General features: G+C 39.3%; 1 protein-coding gene across 11 annotated transcripts in view; it reads left to right on the top strand.

The window, feature by feature from the left end:
• Positions 1–21264, top strand: part of atosb (atos homolog b) — a 158633-nt gene that overhangs the window by 116914 nt on the left and 20455 nt on the right. For 10 of the 11 annotated variants that reach the window (XM_069924279.1, XM_069924281.1, XM_069924275.1 and 7 more), the window contains 5 exons: positions 1592–2631; positions 7784–7842; positions 12857–12956; positions 16207–16365; positions 16750–16818. In XM_069924279.1, the coding sequence (XP_069780380.1) occupies positions 1592–2631; positions 7784–7842; positions 12857–12956; positions 16207–16365; positions 16750–16818 (1427 nt within the window). The remainder of the gene's footprint in view (positions 1–1591; positions 2632–7783; positions 7843–12856; positions 12957–16206; positions 16366–16749; positions 16819–21264) is intronic. The other variant, XM_069924284.1, reaches the window with a different exon arrangement.

The raw sequence follows: 21264 nt of genomic DNA, 5'->3' as shown, positions 1-21264 counted from the left end.
TTAGGAAAATAGTGAATTGTTTTAAAGGGAGAGGTTTTATGTAATTTGATCAATTAAAAAATAAATAGGGTATAAAAAATATTACAATATTTTGTTATCAAATAAAGGTGCTTTTGCGGGATAAATTGTGTCCGACAACATTGTTACCCAAAAGGAGTGAAATAGAAAGCTTGATTTGTAATACATCTATTAAGAAGTTTTTTTCAGCTATCTATACACTATTATACGAAAACAAGGAATCCATAAATCTAGACAGAGATGGGAAACTGATTTAAATGTTAGTATTGGGGAGAAAAGTTGGTTGGAATGGAGTCATGATAGTTTGACAAACACAATAAATGTTGTATATAGATTGGTTCGATATAATTTTTGACATAAATTATATCTTTCCCCACAGAAATTAAGTAGACTGAAATCAGAGTTATCAGATGACTGTTTCCAGTGTAATCAAGAGATGGGTACTTTCTTTACACTCCCCTTGATGTCCAAAATTGAGTCCTTGGAATGGAATTAGGAGCATTTTTAGAATGGGTCACTAAATTAAATTTCCCCAAGATCCAATGCTTTTCTTATAAGGTACTATATCTGGGACAAGGCTAAAACTGAAACTTAATGTTTCAAAATGAAAATTGCATTAGAATTGAAAGAAAATGTATAGCAATGACACAGAAATCAGATTTGCATTTGGGAATAGATAGATGGCATGCGGAAATAGTAGTTGTATATCTTGAGAAAATTGCATATAATTTAAGAAATAAACATTTTCTTAAAAATTTGATCCCCATATTTGCATATTGTAGGTATTGCATTATGAAAACTAGCCACTAAACCTCAAGAACCTTATAAATTCCTTGGAATTAGTATATGTTTAATATTATAAAGGCAAAATTTGATTGAATGTATTGATACTTTAGTAACCAGATGTGTTTTTCTTTTCCTTTTTTTCTCGTATCTTTTTAAATTTTTTTTTAATCTTTTTGTTCTTTAGGTTCTTTGGGGGTTATTATTTGGGGAGAAGGGGTTGGATGGTATGTAATACCATGTATTACTGATTGAGATGTATGAGGAATATTTTCTTTATCAAGATATTAATGCATGTATGGAAATTTAAATAAAATATTCTTTTAAATCTGTCAACCATCACTAATTTTTTTAAGAAACCTCATGCAAATCCCTCAACATCCCCTGTTCTAATTTGTAAAATCAGAGAGCAGATTCCATAGAACATTACAGCAGAGTCACGCCCCTTCAGCCCTTCTAGTCTGTGCCGAACCTTTTTTTTTGCCTAGTCTCACTGACCTGCACCCAGTCCATAGCCCTCCATACCTCACCCATCTATGTACCTGTCCAAATTCCTCTTAAATTTTAAAATTGAGCTCACATTCACCACTTCAGCTGGAAGCTTGTTCCACACCCCCACACTGTCTGTGTGTGAAGTTTCCCCTAAACCTCTCCCCTTTCACTCTTAACCCATGTCCTCACTATAAACATACAGCTTTCAGAATCTAGGAGCTGAATTTGTTTGCTTGTGATCATGTAACTATATTAGTTAGTAGCATTTAACTCTGTAATTTTCTTTTCTTTTTTTTAGATGCTATGTCAGAAAGGAATCCGAAAAAGCGACATTGGTTCAACTTCATGAGGAGTAATTCACACCATTGCAAACTTCGTACATTTTTCTTTCCTTGGATTTCAAAATTTCTGCGTTGTAAGATACAACAGTCCATGAGGCACATGCATCTGGAGACTTCTCAGAAAGAGCAGTCGAACAACTTGTCTCAGTGTGCAACAAGCCGAGCAGATGGGAGCTTCCAAGATACACCAATGAGCAACTATCACTTGGACTCTAGTGAAGTCCTTCCCAAAAGAGGAATTTTGGCAGGGTACAGTGAGAATGAGGTTAGAATTCAAAAAGTTTATCAACTCTCAATATTTTCTCACCTTTCTAACTCTTCAAATGGTTTGGATCAGAGAAATTGCAAACTGGGTATAAAAAGAAATGTGACTGAACTTCATCCAGATCTTGAACTTGAACTCAATCAGAAAAGAATCCATGTGCACTGCAAAAATTCTGCCACATTGACGGAAAGTTTAAATGCATCTCATTGTGGAACTGATAATGGTAATTTTCCTGGAAAAAACATAGAAAAGACAGTTGACAATGCAGAACAAGATGTTAGTTTCCATGATGAAGAGCCAATGGTGCATGGTTCTGCGCAACACTTTTCTCACAGTGGTTTGCATGTTATTGAGCATAAAGACTCCCAGGACAGTATTTTGATAGAAAATGCTGAGATTGGTTCACCAATAAAAAACTTGGTGCCTACAACACCATCCTCTGAGAAAGGGCTTCAGCCAATTATCAGCACTGGTCTGCTGTCATCTGAGAAAACGCCTTCTTCTTTAGGACACTCAAGTACAATCTCTGTCAGATGTACAGCAAAACGCAAGCTGCTATCACCAACAAATCCATTAGGGAAAGATGTGTGCTCAGGGGATGAAACCCCTTCTGTTGCAAAGAAATGTAGGATTCAATTAACTAATTCCATCCCAGTTTCTTGCAGAAGCACTGATGCCAAAGCAGCACCTTTCTGGAATCATTTACTTCCTTCTTCAAGAGATACATCCAAGGTTTGTTTTATATTATTTGACAAACTAAAATATTTTCAAACTGAGGTTTTTCTTCATGTGAAATACTTAATAACAAGCAATTGGGAATCACACAATCTGCTAAAGAAGGCTATTTTCCCTGCCTTATTGGTCCTTACCCTCCCCATTCTTCCACCTCCACTTGCACTTGGTTAGGAGAATTACCCTGTTTTGGCAATTTATTCTTCTTACCAAGAGTGAAATTGACACTTTGGCACCATGCTTAATATCTTGGGTGTCGTTCACCAAGATTTGTCCAATCTTTAACAATATTTCAAAAGCAAAGCTGCATAATAGACAAAAATTGAAATAAACCTAAATTGTCCTTAATAGAAAATATCGGTTGTCATGACTGCAGACACGAATTGAGTGAAACTGGAATGAAGTTGAGATAATCGATGAATGATACCTCACCAGAAAATAATAATTGCAGCAAGGACTTCACACAAGCTTTTCATTCAGAATTTATTGTCATCAACATGTAATGAAATTTGTTGTTTTGTGGCACCATCACAGTACAAACATTTACCTAAACCACCTTTTAAAAAAAAAATGCAAGAAAAAGACAAAGTAAAGTAGTGTCTATGGTTCAATGTTCATTCAGGAACCTGATGGCAGAGGGGAAGAAGCTGTCCTTGTGTTGCTGAGTGCTCATCTTGAGATTCCTGTACCTTTTTCCCCGATAGTAGCAGAGTGAATGGGGAATGGCCCGGGTGGTGGGGGTCCTTGAGGATAGAGGCTGCTTTCCCGAGAAGCCACCTCTTGTAGTTTTAAAAAGATCTTTTCTCAACATAAATATAATTTGTGTTTGATTCATTTAATCTGTCAGCATTCCGTTGCTGCTTTTTCTCGTTAGAGCATGCTACCAAACATGATTAATTGTCTGCAAATTTGGACACATTACATTCTGTTCCTCTCTAGGTTTATGTGGATTGTAAGTAGTTACATGCCAAGGACTGAATGTATTAGAGGATTGGCTAGATAAGAGTGATCATAATGAGATCACTAATCAATCCTGTCGATTAAACAAGATAAAATTTAAAATTATACCCTAACAGATTGCTCAGAAAACCTGCCCTAAATGCGCACACTAGTCCTCAACTGCATTTGCAATCAGATTTTTTTTCAGCTTGTAAAAATCTCCCATCCACACCCCACTCTGTCATGTAGTTATTCTATTATCTTTTGTTTCAAGGCCCTCCTAATTGTAGGAAAGGAATGTGCACAACGAGGAGGAAACGAGGGCATGAGCATGTCTTTGTCATCTTTCCAAAAAGAAAATGCACATGCATTCACCCTGTAATGTTGAGAGAGATGCACCTCCAAAGCTTGCATATTTTGGGTTCCCCTGCTTATTTCTTGTTCAATTTTGTAGCAAAGTGTCTTATTGTTATCTTGAGACTGATAAACTATTTCCACCAATCACCTATCCTGATTGAGTCAAGATCATTATCACTGCTGTCTTCATCGTTATCTTGTATACTCAGCATTTGGGCCTTCTCTCTTATGTTTCCTTTGCCTTTTCTAATTGCAGATCAGATTTCAGATTTATTGTCAGAGTACATACATGATATTATAAACCACCCTGAGATTCTTTTTTTCTGCCAGCAAGGCAGCATTACTACATATTGATAGGGCAAAAAAAACTGTACATACCGTTTACATGCAAACAAATAGAGAACTATAAACCGATAACACATGTAAACAAACTAATAGAATAAAAAATCAATAAAGTGCATAAGAGTCCTTAAACAAGTCCCTGATTGAGTTTGTTGTTGAGGAGTCTGATGGTGGAGGGGTAGCTGCTGTTCCTGAACCTGGTGGTGCGAGTCTTGTGGAACCTCTACCTTTTTCCCGACGGCAGCAGCGAGGACAGAGTGTGTGCTGGGTGATGTGGATCCTTGATGATTGCTGCTGCTCTCCAGTGACAGCGTTCCCTGTACATGTCCTTGATGGTGGGGAGGGTTTTGCCTGTGATGTCCTGGGCTGTTTCTTCTATCTTTTAGAGGGCTTTACACTCAAGGGTGTATTGGTGTCCCCATACCAGACCATGATCCATCCGGTCAGCACAACTTCCACCACACATCTGTAGAATTTTGCCAGGGTTTCTAGTTTCATACCAAACCTCCACATACTCCTGAGGAAGTAGAGGCATTGATGTGCTTTCTTCACAATGCATTAGTGTGTTGGGTGCAAAAAAGATCCTCCGAGATGGTGGCTCCCAACAACTTAAATTTGCTCACTCTCTCTAGCTCTGATTTCCACCCCCCCCCCCCACCCCCAATGATTACTGGATTGTATACCTCTGGTTTTCCCTTCCTAAAGTTGACAACCAGCTCCTTAGTTTTGATGATATTGAGTGCAAGGTGGTTGTTGGTGCGCCATTCAACCAAGTTTTCAGTCTCCCTCCTGTATGTTGACTTATCACCTTTCTACCCACTACCATGGTATCCTTGGCAAATTTGTAGGTGGTGTTATTGTCATACTGAGCCACACAGTCATAGGTGTAAAGTGAGTAGAGCAGAGCCCTGTGGTGCTCTGGTAATGATGGAGATTGTGGAGATATTCTTACCAATGTCACTGATTGTGGTCTGGAGGTGAAGAAATCCATGATCAAATTACACAGTGGGGTATTGAGTCCCAGGTCTTGGAGTTTGCTGATCAGTTTTGAGGGGACGATGTGTTAAAGGCCGAACTCTGATCAATAAAGAGCATCCTGATGAATGCATCCTTCCTGTCCAGGTATTCCAGGGCTTTGTGTAGAGCCAGTGAGATGGCATCTGCCATAGACCTGTTGCCACAATAATTGTCAGGAACTTGAATATTCATCACTGTGTAACTAATGTCTGTTATGTTTATAGTTCTAATGTGTCATTAATTAGTTTTAAGCCTACATTTAAATGGAAGTTGCTGTAATTTTAGCTTTTTCCTGTTACTTTATTTCACTTTTAAACTGACACACTATTAAGTTTGTTGTTCCCTTCCACAACACTGTTTATTGTCTTCACGGCCTTGTCATTTTTCTCTTTCGATGTGATTTTGTTTTTTCCCCCTTGTCTTCATTCCACTCTTTCCCCATCCCACACCTTTTATTTTTAATTAAAAACCTGAATTAATCCTAATTATAATATTTTGGGACACCGTTCCCAACATGTTTAACTGAATCTGCCCCAACAAAATGTTGGCCATGTATTTTAAACATTTGCAAAGTATCAGGGTAAAATCAAAGCAATTCTTTCAGGATTGTTAAAAGTTGGAAGACTCAATCTAAAATGTTTCAGAACTTGATCTGAAATAAAATTTCGAAAGACAAGATGAGAACAGAGTTGTTATTAAAAATAATTTAGTATAGAATTAAGTTGGATAGCTGGAAAAGGCTAGCCAGCACTGCCATGTGCTCTATTTCAGTGATTCTCAACAGGAGCCATACAGCCTCCCCTGGGGCCATAGAACATTTAAGGAGGGCCACGGACTGAAATCATAAAATATTTTGATTTTCTTTAGTTGTTGGTAGGAGAGAGGCATGGAAGAAAATAACTGAACGACTGCTTCACAGAGAATGGGGCCCATAAACTGAGCAGAGTTCTGGGGAAAAGAGCTTGAGAATGGCTGCTCTATTTTATCATTGTTTTCCTCTGTAAACCACCTATCTAGGAATATCCTTGCATATTCCTTTACATTTTTTTTTGCTAGGGATTCAGTTCCTTCTCCTTGATCTCATTTGTATATTGAACCTCTGAGTATGTTGTCCTTGAATTATTATTAAGCAGAAGATCAATTTTCAAAGGAATGGTAATGCTTAATTGCCTCAATTCATCAACTATCTTAGTGTTGTCATTCTGCCCTCCCAATGTTCAGATAACGAAGTGGAACATCAGCTACAGGTTTCTGAGCTGAAGGCCCTTCTGAATCTTTGATATTGAGATACAAATTTGAATTCTTGTGTGGCAGCTCAGGGATGTAAATTTAATACATTTGATATTTTACTTTGAAATTTGGTCTGATTTACAGCAATCTTGAAATTGGATTGTCATAACAAATCCAGCAGGTTTTCTGGGGATGATTAATAAAAACTTTGCTAATGTGCTTCGACCAGGTGGTCATGTTTAGATTATTTAAAAATCCAAAGGAAATCAAGTATTGTTTTCTAAATTACATTTTTAATCTCAATTGAGCTTAGGTTTTGCAAACAAACTTCAAAGCACATAACATGATCTAATGCAGTCATGGTTTTTCCATGCATTTAACAATGATATTTGAAACAGAAGGCTTATCAAACAAAGCTATTACAATTTAACACCCACTGACATAGACCAGAATTTGTTTTTATTGTTACAGATTTGTTTTCATGCATTTCTATGCTATTCCTAAACATTAAAAGTTTCAAAGGCAGTGTTATTATTAAATAGGATTCCCTTTTCCAGAATTAAAAGCGTCAGCTGAGACTCCAAACATTAGCAAGCAAGTGTCAGTGAAACATCTGAAATTTTTTTGAATATTTAAAATTTTAAGAAGCACAATCACACTTCAATTAATAGATTTTATACATACATGTGGTATATAAATCTAATCGCTCCCAGCTGCACCACCCTCCTCCCTCCCAACTACCCCCCCCCACCCCACCAGAAACATTTGAATTTTTATTGCAATTTTCTGTGCAACAGCTTGGATCTGAATAAAGGATTAGATTTTAATGAAATATTTCCAGCAAAGAAATTAAAATCTCTCTCAAGTCAACTACTTGGTGACAAACAAGATTATATGCTTAGCTGACTGTCTTCAAGGTGTCTGATCAACCAGTTCTATTTTTTATTAAGCTTAATATATACCATACCCTTCTTTACAAAATCTGCCTTGTTAAATTTCCAGAGAGACTGATTCTGAAGTCTTGAACATGATTGTAAAAACACCAATTTCAAATTAATGGCATTTAATGTGCCACTTCTTTTCAATTCTTGAATTAAACATCTTCCATCTTGCCACTCTTAAGTGCACCTCTTGTGTGCTTCTACTACTGATCGTGCTTTTCTTTCCCTGATAAGGTGACGCAATTATCCTCTGTAACATTGGTTACATCTTTATCTTTGGGGGAAAAAAGTGTTTAAGACAATGCCTGCATTTGCTGTTTCACTAGAGTTCTTCTGATTGCGTCAGTAATGCCAGAAGATTCAAGAATGGATTGCGCCTGAAATCGTAAGTAATTAAAGCTAAGTTAAGCTTTGCTTTGTTATAAGAATGAAAATATTTAGTCTTGATACTGTAGTTTTTTTTCCCAGGAACTTTGGGAACAGTACAGCACAGGAACAGGACTTTTGACCCACATGTCTGTGGGATATGATGTTCAAATCAAAATAAACATATATTGCTTGTTCATGATAGATATCCCTCCATTTCCTTCATAATCATATCTCTTACCTGTTGGCTTATGCTCTTCCTCCACTTCCTCCCCCATCCTTAATTTCCTCCTTAATGCCTAACCCGATGAAACCAGGCCTACCATACACCACCTTTACTACCCTATCTACATGCATTTCCACCTTCAATGGCTTATAGACCTGGACCCCCAGATCTCTCTGCACATCAATACATTTAAAAGCACTGCCATTAACTCTACACATTTCCCTTGTATGGAAGACAGAGGATTAAGGTGGAAATGTTATTTGGGCTGGAGGCCCATGACCAGTAAAATTCAGCAAGGATTGGTGATGGGACTCCTCTTAACTGTGATACACAGAAAAGGTTTGGATTGCTAAATAGGTGGGTGTGTTAGTAAATTTCCAGTGAGGCAAAGATTGCACATTATTGAGGGTTATCAAAAAATACAATAGGATAGAGATCAGTTCCAAAAAAAGGGAGGGAAATGGCAGATGGAGTTTGATCTAGACAAGTATGAGGTGTTGGACCTTTCCACCCAAACTAATCTTTGTCATAAGTATTTTGAAACTTAAAGTGATCACTCTTCCCAAAATGGACCTCCACTGAACTAATCCAAGGTCGAGGAGTATGCCCCCTTTCTAGTTGGGCTATCTATGTGCTGCTTCAAGAAACTGTCTCGAATGCACAAAACATTTGCCCCATCATAGCCTCTGGCATCAATAACATATCAATCAATATAAGGGATATGGAAGTCTCTCACAATGACAATCCATTTATTGTTCCTCCATCTCCCAGAAGGCCTATTAGTATCATCCTCTCAGAGTGATTGCACATATCTTATTTCTAATCTGTACCCACACTGATTCTGTAGTTCAGGTTTATTGTCAGATCATGTACAGACCATCACATACAACCCTGAGATTCATTTTGCTGTGGGCAAGATGAGCCCACAATTATGTTCTCTCGGAATTCAACTGTGATATTCTTCCTGATTAGCAATGCTCTTCCAACCCCTCTTTTCCCTTCTATGTCCTGTCTCAAACAATTGAGCCCAGGAATATTGAGTTGTCAATCCTGTTTTTATTTTTATTTATTAATTTAGACCTGCAGCACGGTAACAGGCCATTTTGGCCCACGAGTCCATGCCATCCAATTTATCCCCAATTAACCTACAAGTGCATTTTTATTTGAACAGTGAAAGGAAACCAGAGCCCCCAGAGAAAACCCACTTCAGTCATGTCTCTATAACAGCCACAACATCATAATTCCAAGTATTGATCCAGGTTCTAAGTTCATCCGCCTTAACCACAATAGTCCTTGCATTACAAATAAACACACTTCAGCTCATGAGTTTGCTGTGACCATTCACCTGTCTTCCATTCAGGCTTGCTTCCCCAAGCATCTGCCATCCCCTCAACGCTTCTTGCTCCCTTCTGTCCCAGGTCCACAGCCCCCTGCCATTCCAGTTTAAACCCTCCCCAGTAGGATGACCAAACCTCCCCTGAGGGTATTTGTCTCCCTCAGGCTCAGGTGTGAACTGTCCCTCTTGTACAGGTCTTGCGTACCCTGGAAAAAAGCCCAATGATCCAAATATCTGAATCCCTCTCTCTTTCACCAGCGTCCTAGCATTTAACTGCACTATCTTCCTGTTTTTTGCTTCACAAGCACATGGCAAGGGTAGTAATTCTAAGATTACAATCTTGGAAGTCCTTTGTAACTTACTGCTACCTCGCTCTCTGAATTCATTCTGCAGGACCACATTTCTCTTCTTAGCAATGTCATCAGTATCAATATGGACCAAAACCTCTGGCCGCTTTCCCTCCTCTCTCAGAATTACCTGTACCTGCTCAGACACATCCTGGACCTTGGCAGCAGGGAGACAACATACAATCCTGGACTTGTTTTCTGTGTCCTTGGCCATGGAGTCTCTAATCATGATTGCGCAATCGGACTTCACTCTTCCTTGCTGAACCTCCGAGATGGTCGTGGTGCCAATAACTTGGCTCCAGCTTCTACCTTTTGATGGGTCATCTCACCCCAGCAGTATACTTGTTACTGAGAGGAATGGCCATAGCATCACTCTGCACTGTCTGCCTTCTTCCATTACTCTTGGTTGTCACCCAAATGTCTGCAGCCCATACTTGAGGTGTGACTACCACTATAGCTGTAATCTATGACCTTCTCTGCCCCTCGGATGCTCCTGAGTTTACCCAACTCCATGTTCTTAACACGTTCATTGAGGAGCTACAGCTGGATGCAACTCTGTAGATGTAGCCCCCAGGGATGCAAAAAAATCTCACTGATGTCCCACATTTAAATGTAAGCAATCTTCATATTATGACGACTTAGTGGGACTGATCATTTAACAATTCAATGAATGAATCATCTTCAATCAAGTTCCCTATTTCTTACCCAATCACTTTGATCATGTTTTTGAAATTCTGTTCAGAAGACTGTGTCTTGGTGCTTAATTAATTTCTAGGACTTTAAAAAATGTCAAACTTTCATCAGTTATTATCACATTGTCCTACAACCACTACCGTAAAAATCAACCTTGTCATTATTAAATTATTAATTTTTCACAAGGTGAGAACAGATATAAGCCCTTTACATCCTCTTGCATTAATGCCATTTAAAAATGAAGCTGTCTTTTATCCGGCTCTATTTCTTATTAACTTTTGGCTATACTGTCATATTGAAAATAAGCATTGACTGCCATTAATTGCTGATCATGGAAGGAAATTTCAAACTTCTGGAAGTTTCCTAAATGCCCATTTACAGCAATGTGCTTTCTCCTCTCCCCCCCCCCCCCCCCACCCCCACCTCAGCTTTACAGTTTCCCCCTTCTGCTTTGCTGTTTCCTTTCCCCCTTCTGATTTGCGGTTTCCTTCCCCCCTTCTGCTTTGCTGTTTTCTTCCCCTTTCTGCTGTGCTGTTTCCTTCCCCCCTTCTGCTTTGCTGTTTCCTTCCCCCTTCTGCTGTGCTGTTTCCTTCCCCCCTTCTGCTTTGCTGTTTCCTTCCCCTTTCTGCTTTGCTGTTTCCTTCCCCCCTTCTGCTTTGCTGTTTCCTTCCCCCCTTCTGCTTTGCTCTTTCCATCCCCCCTTCTGCTTTGCTGTTTCCTTCCCCCCTTCTGCTGTGCTGTTTCCTTCCCCCCTTCTACTTTGCTGTTTCCTTCCCCTTTCTGCTTTGCTGTTTCCTTCCCCCCTTCTGCTTTGCTGTTTCCTTCCCCCTTCTGCTGTGCTGTTTCCTTCCCCCCTTCTGCTTTGCTGTTTCCTTCCCCTTTCTGCTTTGCTGTTTCCTTCCCCACTCCTGCTTTGCTGCTTCCTTCCCCTTCTGCTTTCCTGTTTCCTTCCCCCCTTCTGCTTTGCTTTTTCCTTCCCCCCTTCTGCTTTGCTGTTTCCTTCCCCTTCTGCTTTCCTGTTTCCTTCCCCCCTTCTGCTTTGCTGTTTCCTTCCCCCCCTTCTGCTTTGCTGTTTCCTTCCCCCTTTTGCTTTGCTCTTTCCATCCCCCCTTCTGCTTTGCTGTTTCCTTCCTCCCTTCTGCTGTGCTGTTTCCTTCCCCCTTCTGCTGTGCTGTTTCCTTCCCCCCTTCTGCTTTGCTGTTTCCTTCCCCTTTCTGCTTTGCTGTTTCCTTCCCCCCTCCTGCTTTGCTGTTTCCTTCCCCTCTGCTTTCCTGTTTCCTTCCCCCCTTCTGCTTTGCTGTTTCCTTCCCCCCTTCTGCTTTGCTGTTTCCTTCCCCCCTTCTGCTTTGCTCTTTCCATCCCCCCTTCTGCTTTGCTGTTTCCTTCCCCCCTTCTGCTGTGCTGTTTCCTTCCCCCCTTCTACTTTGCTGTTTCCTTCCCCTTTCTGCTTTGCTGTTTCCTTCCCCCCTTCTGCTTTGCTGTTTCCTTCCCCCTTCTGCTGTGCTGTTTCCTTCCCCCCTTCTGCTCTGCTGTTTCCTTCCCCTTTCTGATTTGCTGTTTCCTTCCCCCCTTCTGCTTTGCTGTTTCCTTCCCCCTTCTGCTTTGCTGTTTCCTTCCCCCCTTCTGCTTTGCTGTTTCCTTCCCCCCTTCTGCTGTGCTGTTTCCTTCCCCCTTCTGCTGTGCTGTTTCCTTCCCCCCTTCTGCTTTGCTGTTTCCTTCCCCCCTTCTGCTTTGCTGTTTCCTTCCCCTTTCTGCTTTGCTGTTTCCTTTCCCCCTTCTGCTTTGCTGTTTCCTTTCCCCCTTCTGCTTTGCTGTTTCCTTCCCCTTTCTGCTTTGCTGTTTCCTTCCCCCTTCTGCTTTGCTGTTTCCTTCCCCCCTTCTGCTTTGCTGTTTCCTTCCCCCTTCTGCTTTGTTCTTTCCATCCCCCCTTCTGCTTTGCTGTTTCCTTCCCCCTTCTGCTGTGCTGTTTCCTTCCCCCCTTCTGCTTTGCTGTTTCCTTCCCCTTTCTGCTTTGCTGTTTCCTTCCCCCCTTCTGCTGTGCTGTTTCCTTCCCCCCTTCTGCTTTGCTGTTTCCTTCCCCTTTCTGCTTTGCTGTTTCCTTCCCCCCTTCTGCTTTGCTCTTTCCTTCCCCCTTCTGCTTTGTTGTTTCCTTCCCTCCTTCTGCTTTGCTGTTCCCCATATTCCCCCTTGCAAATTTGCATAATTGATTTTTTTCATGCTTCTAGACTGAACCCAAACAATCCAGAGTAATTGGGAATGAAAAGCTCCAAAATAAATGTTTATGAAACATCTATGAAAATAAAGTTTATTGATCCATTAATTCAATGTTATATTAAGGTCTTTGTATAACATTAATTATGTCAATATTTTAAATATAACAGTTATTTGGACTGAAATTAATCAACACATGATACTTGTATTTTCTCTTCAGGAGAGAGCTACGAAGTGCATTGGCAGGTGAATCCAACAAGTTTTCATCAAGAAGCAACACAAGACCCTTTGTTAGTCGTTCCTTGCTGGGAAATTTTGAGGTACATTTACAATCAAAACAGTTATATCCAGTGATGTTCCATCACTTGTGTTAAACTGCCTTGATACAAAAAGTTATTTAATTCTTCTCTCCTTTCTGTGTTCTAATAATATAGCAAGAAATATGTTTTACCTACCCACTGAGACTTGGGGGGAGGAATAAAATGAGCACCATGTATTGTTATAAATGGCTGATGGATTTCCCAGGCCATGTATGAGTTGAGTCTAAAAACTGCCAAGGTCCAGAGTGCAAATATCCTTGCCAGCACAGTGAGAACAATGTACAAAGTGCAATCTTGCCTGGCCAGCAATTGGTGCATGCATATAACCAACTAATGGCAGCAATGTGAGATCGTGAGTGTTCAGTTTTATTCTTGCCATGTCTGTAACAATGTTCCAATTAATTCAGCTCAGTAAAAAGAAACAATAAAATTTCCATCCCCATAACAACAAAATCTATAAAGAATGCTTAAAGAATACTGCTTTTCTCTTTTAATCTTTTCATTAATTTTCCACAAAAAAAGAAAAACACAATAACATACAGAAAATATGAAAAAGTAATAGACATTATCCTTGAGTATTACAATCAAGAACTTTCAAATTAATTCAGCATTTCCATATAGTGTCAGTTATATTGAATAAGAAAATAAAAAGTTAATGCATAAGACAAAAACACCATTTAATTCCGATAAGGGGGGGGTGGAGGATTTTTTTAAAACAAAGCAACTGGTCAATTCGTTCTAGGAGTAATTTCAAAGTAAGTAGAAAAGAGATTCTTCCTGAGTAAACACAACACACTTGGAGAAAACAAACCAAACTGGAAGTTTTGTTCAATTTTGTTTATTAGTTTGAAGCATACAAAAACATTGAATAAATGGTCACCAGGGTTTTTTAAAAAGTTAAAGGTCGTATCAAATGTCCAACTTCTAATTTTTACTAAATCATAATGGAGGAATGCTGTTGAAGTTAAAGTAGGCGAATTGAAATCCTTCTATTTGAGTAATCTAGCTCTCCTTGCCATCAATGTTGAAAAGGCTTTTGGGCTGAAACAGGTGCAAAGCCTAATCCCAACCGTGATCTCAAAAATAGCCGTGAGTAAATTTGGCTGTAATTCTAGGTCCAACACTTTAGCTAAAATTTCAAAACCTCCTTGCCAAAAATTATCTAACTTTGTACAGGACCAAAACATACAAGTTAAAGTGGCCTCTTCAGATTTACACCGAACACAAATAGGACTTGTATTTGGAAAAATACAGGCCAATCTGTCCTTAGACATGTGTGCCCTATGCACTACCTTGAACTAAATTAAAGAGTGACGGGTGCAAATTGAACAAGTATTGACAAATCGAAAACTTCTTCCCCATAAATCATCAGAAAGTAGCTGCTCAAATTTCAGTTCCCAAGCACCTTTAATTTTATCATTCAATATAGGATATAAATTAAGTAAGCTGTTATAAATATTAATGATCAATCCTTTTCAGGAAGGATTTAATTGAAGAAGAGTATCAATCAAATTAGTTAAAAAGGCAAATGGAAAATTTGGCAGAAAAGTGTGTAGAAAACTGCTAATTTGAAAATATCTAAGAGAATGTCTTAGGAAAATGGAACCTTTTCAAATGATCAAATGACATTAAACAATTTCCTTCAAACATATCAAAAAAGGTTATTATTCCTTTATCTTTCTCTAGGGCAAAAGCTTGGTCAGATTATGTCTTTTTAAAAATTTTGTTCTGTCAAGTAAAATTTATTCCAATTTTTTAAATCAATAAACATAAAATTGAAACCAAATCCTTAATGTGTGAGAATTGGATTAAAATCTTGTTTATACACTTTAGATAATGCAAAGGGGAAAGAAGTACCTAATAGAGAAGTTAGAGTATCCTTTAACTGAATTCTTCTCCAATTCCACTCATAAAAGGCAATTATACATCTCAGAATTGTAAGTCCAAAACATAATGTATTGTATATTAATTGCATGGTAATAAAACCTGAAATTTGGTAATGTTTTCTGTAGTAAAACATACTAAATAGAAAGTAAAACTGCTTTACCTTGCACATTCAAAATACTGGATTAGGATCATTATGGTCCAGTTGCTACAAGGGATTATGGTTCCTATTTCCTAACCCTCAGGTAAGCTTAAGAAACAAATAGATGAAACAAAATGCTAGAAATACTCTGCAGTTCAGGCAATACCTCTGGAGAAGAAAATTGAAGTTAATTTTACAGGTTGAAGCCCTTTTGTGAGAATTTACCATAGTGGGTAGTGGAAATGGTGAAGGATATGTTGGATTCAGAGACTTGGGGTGGTGGTAGGTGAGGACAAGATAAATCCTGTCTTTGTGGTGCGTGGTGGTGGAAGGGGCGAAGGCAGAAGTGTGGACAATGGAGGATATGCAGGTGAGGGCTGGATGGAAGCCATTTTGTTTGAAGAAGGACATCTCTGATGATCTTGCATTAAAGACCTTGTCATAGGGAGACAAAGGAATAAACAGTGCAAAGCCATATAATGGACATAATTGTCAATTGTTGTAGAAGATGCGAGTTGCTGAATAGTTCCCAGAACAATCATCAGCCAAAACCCTAGTCATAAACCCCAGACAGAACATTTTTGGCATTGTAGATTTCATCACCATAAAATTGAAAAAGAATACTGCTATAAAATAGATTTCCTAGTTATATTTTATTAATCAAAGTGTGGAAAAATTGTTTCAGTAAAAGTTTAATTGGGATGGTCTAACAGCAATAACTATTCTTTTTATTTCTCTTTGCTGATAGAAGAATTGGTAAAGGGAAGACAAATTTGTTCCTTGCTTTTATTTGTACCACCATTGATAGGTTGTTGGTAGTTGTGAATACCCGCAGAGTAATTCTCCTCCAGCTTTTCGTTTTTTCAAACCTGAATCCTGAGATGCTGATCTCAATTTGGATTTCAGGACCTGCACCACACAGGGCCCGCAGCTTCATTCTGCTATTACCATCCTATTGCTTGATGTTTCATGTCGCTACTGAGACAAGGTAACATTCTGCACAGGGCCCGCAGCTTCATTCTGCTATTATCAAGCTATTGCTTGATGTTTCATGTTGCTACTGAAACAAGGTAGCATTCTGCACAAGGCCCGCAGCTTCATTCTGCTATTACCAACCTAGTGTTTGATGTTTCATGTCGCTGCTGAGACAAGGTAGCATTCTGCAATATTTAAGGAATAAATCATCCATGAGCCTGCAGGATAAACATTATTATTTCATTTCAGGAATCCTTGTTAAATGGCAGGTTTGCACCATCTGGAAGAATTGAAGGTTTTACAGCTGAACTTGGGGCAAGTGGATCTTATTGTCCACAGCATGTAACACTACCTGTGGATGTATCTTACTATAATATTTCTGAACATAGTGCCCCATCACCATTCCTGGTAAGAAAATTACTTGTGATCATTGTTGAACGAGATTACTATTAAGTATCAACTTTTGACTCGGTTGGTTACAATTTGATATAAAATACCATTTGAAAATTATGAAGTCCCATTGCAAAGAATTGAACAAAAAAAACAAGACTGATTTTCCAGTACAAGACATTGGTCACTTTTTATTAAATGTTTATGAATCAATGTTTTGTGTTGCTCCATGATTATTATCCATACACATTTCCCTCTTTTGTCTAATTATCTTCACTGATTAAATGTTTGACTTATTGTAAAAATTTGAAGATGAAGACAATGTTTTAGATATTGCACACTTTTTCTCTGTGAAAGAAATGGTTTAATTTCAATATTTTCCTGACTCTTCCTTTTCATTAGGGTGTGATAAATTTGGAATCTTTGGGAAAGAAAGGTTACAATGTTCCTAAGGCAGGAACCATTCAAGTGGTAAGTTGGTCAGCATCTTTATTTTCTCAAAGGAAATCACACTTTCTATTTCATTTTTTTCCCCTCCAAACGCCATTAGAAATATGACCAAGATAGCCACAGATAAGTTGTTAGGAGTTGTGAATAGCCGCAGAGTAATTCTCCTCCAGCTTTTCGTTTTTTCAAACCTAAATTCTGAGATGCTGATCTCAACTTGGATTTCAGGACCTGCACCACACAGGCCCCGCAGCTTCATTCTGCTATTACCAACCTATTGCTTGATGTTAGATATGTGACCTTCAATGGCCTGTAGCCTTTCTACTCTGTAGAAAGATGTACTTTACTGACAGGCAAATTTCTCATTTAACTGGAGTATTTACACTGAACAGTGGTCCTGAAACTGCAGCACATTGGGATTCAACTTAATTTGTATTTTGCAAGTCATAAAATACAAATAATTGAAAGTTTTATTTTTTACAAAAAAGTGAATATTTTCACTTACGTAATTTGAAAAACAAGATCTTGATCCTCGGTGATTAAGTTAATTCAACATAATAAACATGTTTTCAGTCCTTGATGCATTATTTTCAGTTCCTTAAAAATGACAATCCTCTTGAGTTATTGCCTTACTTAGATGCTTTCAATGGTTGGTGGTTGTGAATGACTTGACTAGGTTCGTGACATTCTGGAGTCTTCTGCATTCCTGGGCATTCAAGTTTCCAAACCAGGCCTTGATAAAACTTGTCAGTATTCCTTCCACAGTATTTCTGTAGAAGTTCAATAGAGCATTTGATGACAAATCAAATCTCCTCAGACCTCTTGGTAAGTAGAGTAATTGATGTGCCTTCCTCATGGTTGACTCAGTGTGCTAGATCCAGGAGAGGTCCAACAAGATGTGGATTCTTATGTGAACTTGAAGGCCAGGTGATCTAACAGAGTGGAGGATCAGCAAGGTGTTATCCACTGTTAACCTGTTGTAATGTTAGACAAATTGGGTCCTGGACCTTTCTGAGATGGGTTTGATTTACTCCAGAACCAACCTGTTCAAAGCACTTCAATCACAGGAAGTAGGTGCTGAAATTGACCATTCAGTCCCTCAAAAGTGCTCTATTCAATGAAGGCAGCATGACTGACTTTCCTGCTTGTTGCCTCTTATCCTTGACACCGTGATTGTTCAAAGAGTTGCCAATCTTAGCCATGACTCTACTTAATAACTCAGCCTCCACAACTCTGTGCATGAAGAATTGTTGATAATAAATGATCATGAATTTATTCTTGTATACATTGAACAATGAACAGATGTATTGCAAGTTAAACTTGCTGCAGCTGAAGAGGTACTTCATATGAAATAAAAACTCCAACCTTCAAACTTGTGAGAGAAGACATTCTTCCATCTTAAATGGACCTACTGCTAGCCAGAGAAAGTGATTTTTAAAAAAATGAGTTCAATTAAGACATTTAAAAGACATTTGGATGGAAAAGGGCTGGAGGAATATAGACCAAACCCAGGCAAATGGGACTGGCTTGGATGAGAAACTTGGTTAGCACGGACAAGTTGAGCCTTTTATCCTTTTGTCTTGTCATTATTATTTAGTAGATTGAGTATTTATCTGTATAGCTCATGACTACAATTTAGCATCTCCCTCAGTTGCTAGTATTTGGAGCACCACAGTCAGAATCCCAATTAATGCAATGCTATTACAGCTCCAACGAACTGAGTTTGAATCTGGCACCATCTGTAAGGAATTTGTATGTTCTCCGTGTCCATGTGGGTTTCCTCTGGGTATTCCATTTTCCTTCCAAGACTGATGGGTTTATTAGTTTAATTGGTCACATGAATGATGTTTAGATCTAACCATTTTGTCCAGAATTTCTGCATTCAAAATCTGTCAGCAATAATTTTGCACACACTATAAAATTGTACAGGTTTATTGTTGTGTACACATAAGATACCACTGATCCTTGAAGTACCTGAAAAAATCTGGCTCACTAATGAATTTTCTAAGTCGTGAGTGAATCCAATGAGCAGATGAGGCCCAATCCTATTTCTTATCTTTCACACCTACACTTCAGAACAATAAATTTTAAATTAATTGCTGTATTATCACTTATGTTTTTGCATAAAGGTCAATTCCTGATAGGCTTGGAGGATTAAAGCTAAATCCTGAGCATCCTGGATTGAAAAGCATTAAAACCTAAGGTTTTATTCATCTTTTATGCTACTATCATTTCTAATACTCTTTTCCTACTGCACCAACTCCAGAAAGTCATTGATTTGTTATTAATTTCCTTGCATTCCAACAGGCTTTGCATACTACAAAAGTGCTGGAGAAACTCATCAGGTCATGCCGCATCCATAGAAAACAAAAGGCAGTTGATGTTTCAGACCTGAGCCCTTCTTCAGGAGTACTGAAAATCTAGCAGATGCCCCAATAAGAAGATAGGCAGGGTGCGGGGAAAGGGGGTGGAACACAGACTCACAGGTGATAGGTGGATACAGGTGGGAGAGGGAAGAAGAGAAAAAATCTGGGGGTGATGGGAGAAGTGGGAAGCATGCTAAAAAACAGCTTTGATGGAAGGAGGAAAAGGGGCTGAGGAAGGGAGAGAGGGATGAGGGAAAGGGTTAACGGAAATTGGAGAAATTGATATTGATGCCATCTGAGACTCTCCTCAACAGTATATGAAGTCATGGGCGGATGTGGCAATAGAGTGTGGAATTGAAGTGATTGGTCATTGGGAGGTCCTTGCTTATGCAGCTGACAGAGCAAAGATGCTCAAAGAAGTTATCTCTAAGTCTGTGTCCATCTTTCCAAAGTAGAGGAAGTCACATTGGGAGCACTGGATGCAGTAAATGACCCCGACAAATTCACAGGGGAAGTGTTGCTTCATTTGGAAAGACCATTCAGGGATCTGAATAGCGGTGAGGGAGGGGTTGCAATTGCAAGTGGTTGCACTCATCTTGGGGTCACGGGTATGGACTGGGGTTGTGGGGGGGGTGGAATTGGTAGTAAGGAATGAGTGCATTCGAGAGGGAGCGATGCCTATGGAAAGTGAAGGGGAAGATGTGTAGTGGTGGGACCCAGTTTTGGGTGGCAGAAAATGCAAAGAATTATCAATTGGATGTGGAGGTAGGTGGGGTGGTTGGTGAGGTCAAGGAAAACCCAATCCTTGTTGCATCTAGGGGGAGGGCCAGATTTGTGGGAAATAGAAGAGATGCAACTGATGGCTGAGATACTGGCATTTGAAGACGAAGCTACATTTTCTGAAAAAGGACATCTCAGATGTAACACATCATCTTGGGAGCAAATGTAGTCGAGACAGAAGAATCGAGAGAAAAGAATAAAATCCTTATAGGAGATGGGTAGAAAGAGGTGTGTTCAAGGTAACTGGAGTCTGTGGGTTTATGAAAGATGTCAGTAGATAGTTTATCTCCTGGAATGGAAACAGGTCGAGAAAGGGGAAAGAGTTGCTGGATATGGACCAAGTAAATTTGTGATCAGAGTCGAAATTGGCAGCAAAGTGGATAAAGTTGTAAGCTCATCATGGGTGTAGGGGGCAGCACCAAAGTAGATGACAATTAAAGAGTTGAGGAGCCTTGCCTGTGTGAGCTTGCAGCATGGATCGCTCCACGTATCCAATGAAAAGTCAGCCATAGCTGGGACCCATACGAGTGCGCATGGCTACCTGTTTGACTTGGAGAAAGTGGAATGAGCAAAAGGAGAAGTTATTAAGGGTGAGTACAAATTCTGCCTGATGGAGGACAGTGATGGTGGAGGAGAACTGGTTAGGTCTGTTATCCAGTAAGAAGTGGAGAGATCATCCATAGTGAAAATGAGGCTATCTAGTCAGGGACTGAAAGTTGTCAAGGGGATGCAACATGTCCCGGATGCAGCTTGGAAGGGACTGAACCAAGGGAGCTGAGGTATGATGATACCAGTTTGGTTTGGCAGGGGCAAGCAGAGACATCATGTCTTCCCGGGCAATTAGGTTTGTGAATCTCGGGTGGCAGTACAGAGTTTGGAAACAATGAAGTTATAAGCCCTGGAAAGGAGATGATCAGAAGGGATAAGGTCAGTGATGGTGCAGGAGATGGTGGTCTGTTATTTCTTGATGTAGTCCTGTTCAAGTAGTAACTAAGAGGAAGAGTCCGAGAGCTGTGCACACTTTTACTTTTGCAAAAACTGTATATTGCAGAAAATCTATTTTAACTGTAAGCATCCTGCTTGACATGTTGCTTGTACATTAAATGTGAGTATTTAAAAAGATGTAATCAGTTTCAATAGGCACCGGGAAGCGCCTCATTTTTTAAATCAATTTTCCAGATGCATCATTAATTTCCTTTGAAGCTTTTTGTTGTAGGCCTATTGCCATAAAATAAGCTAAATGGAGTTATGTTTAGCTTGATGCTTCAACTTGCCTTCCCTCTTCCCCCGACTCCGACTGTCCCCAAATAGACCTGATAACTAA

The sequence above is a fragment of the Narcine bancroftii genome, chromosome 3 (assembly GCF_036971445.1).
Source record: "Narcine bancroftii isolate sNarBan1 chromosome 3, sNarBan1.hap1, whole genome shotgun sequence".
Classification (NCBI taxonomy): Eukaryota; Metazoa; Chordata; class Chondrichthyes; order Torpediniformes; family Narcinidae; genus Narcine; species Narcine bancroftii.
The sequence above is the reverse complement of the archived record's forward strand: the minus strand, read 5'-3'. Positions and strand labels throughout refer to the sequence as shown.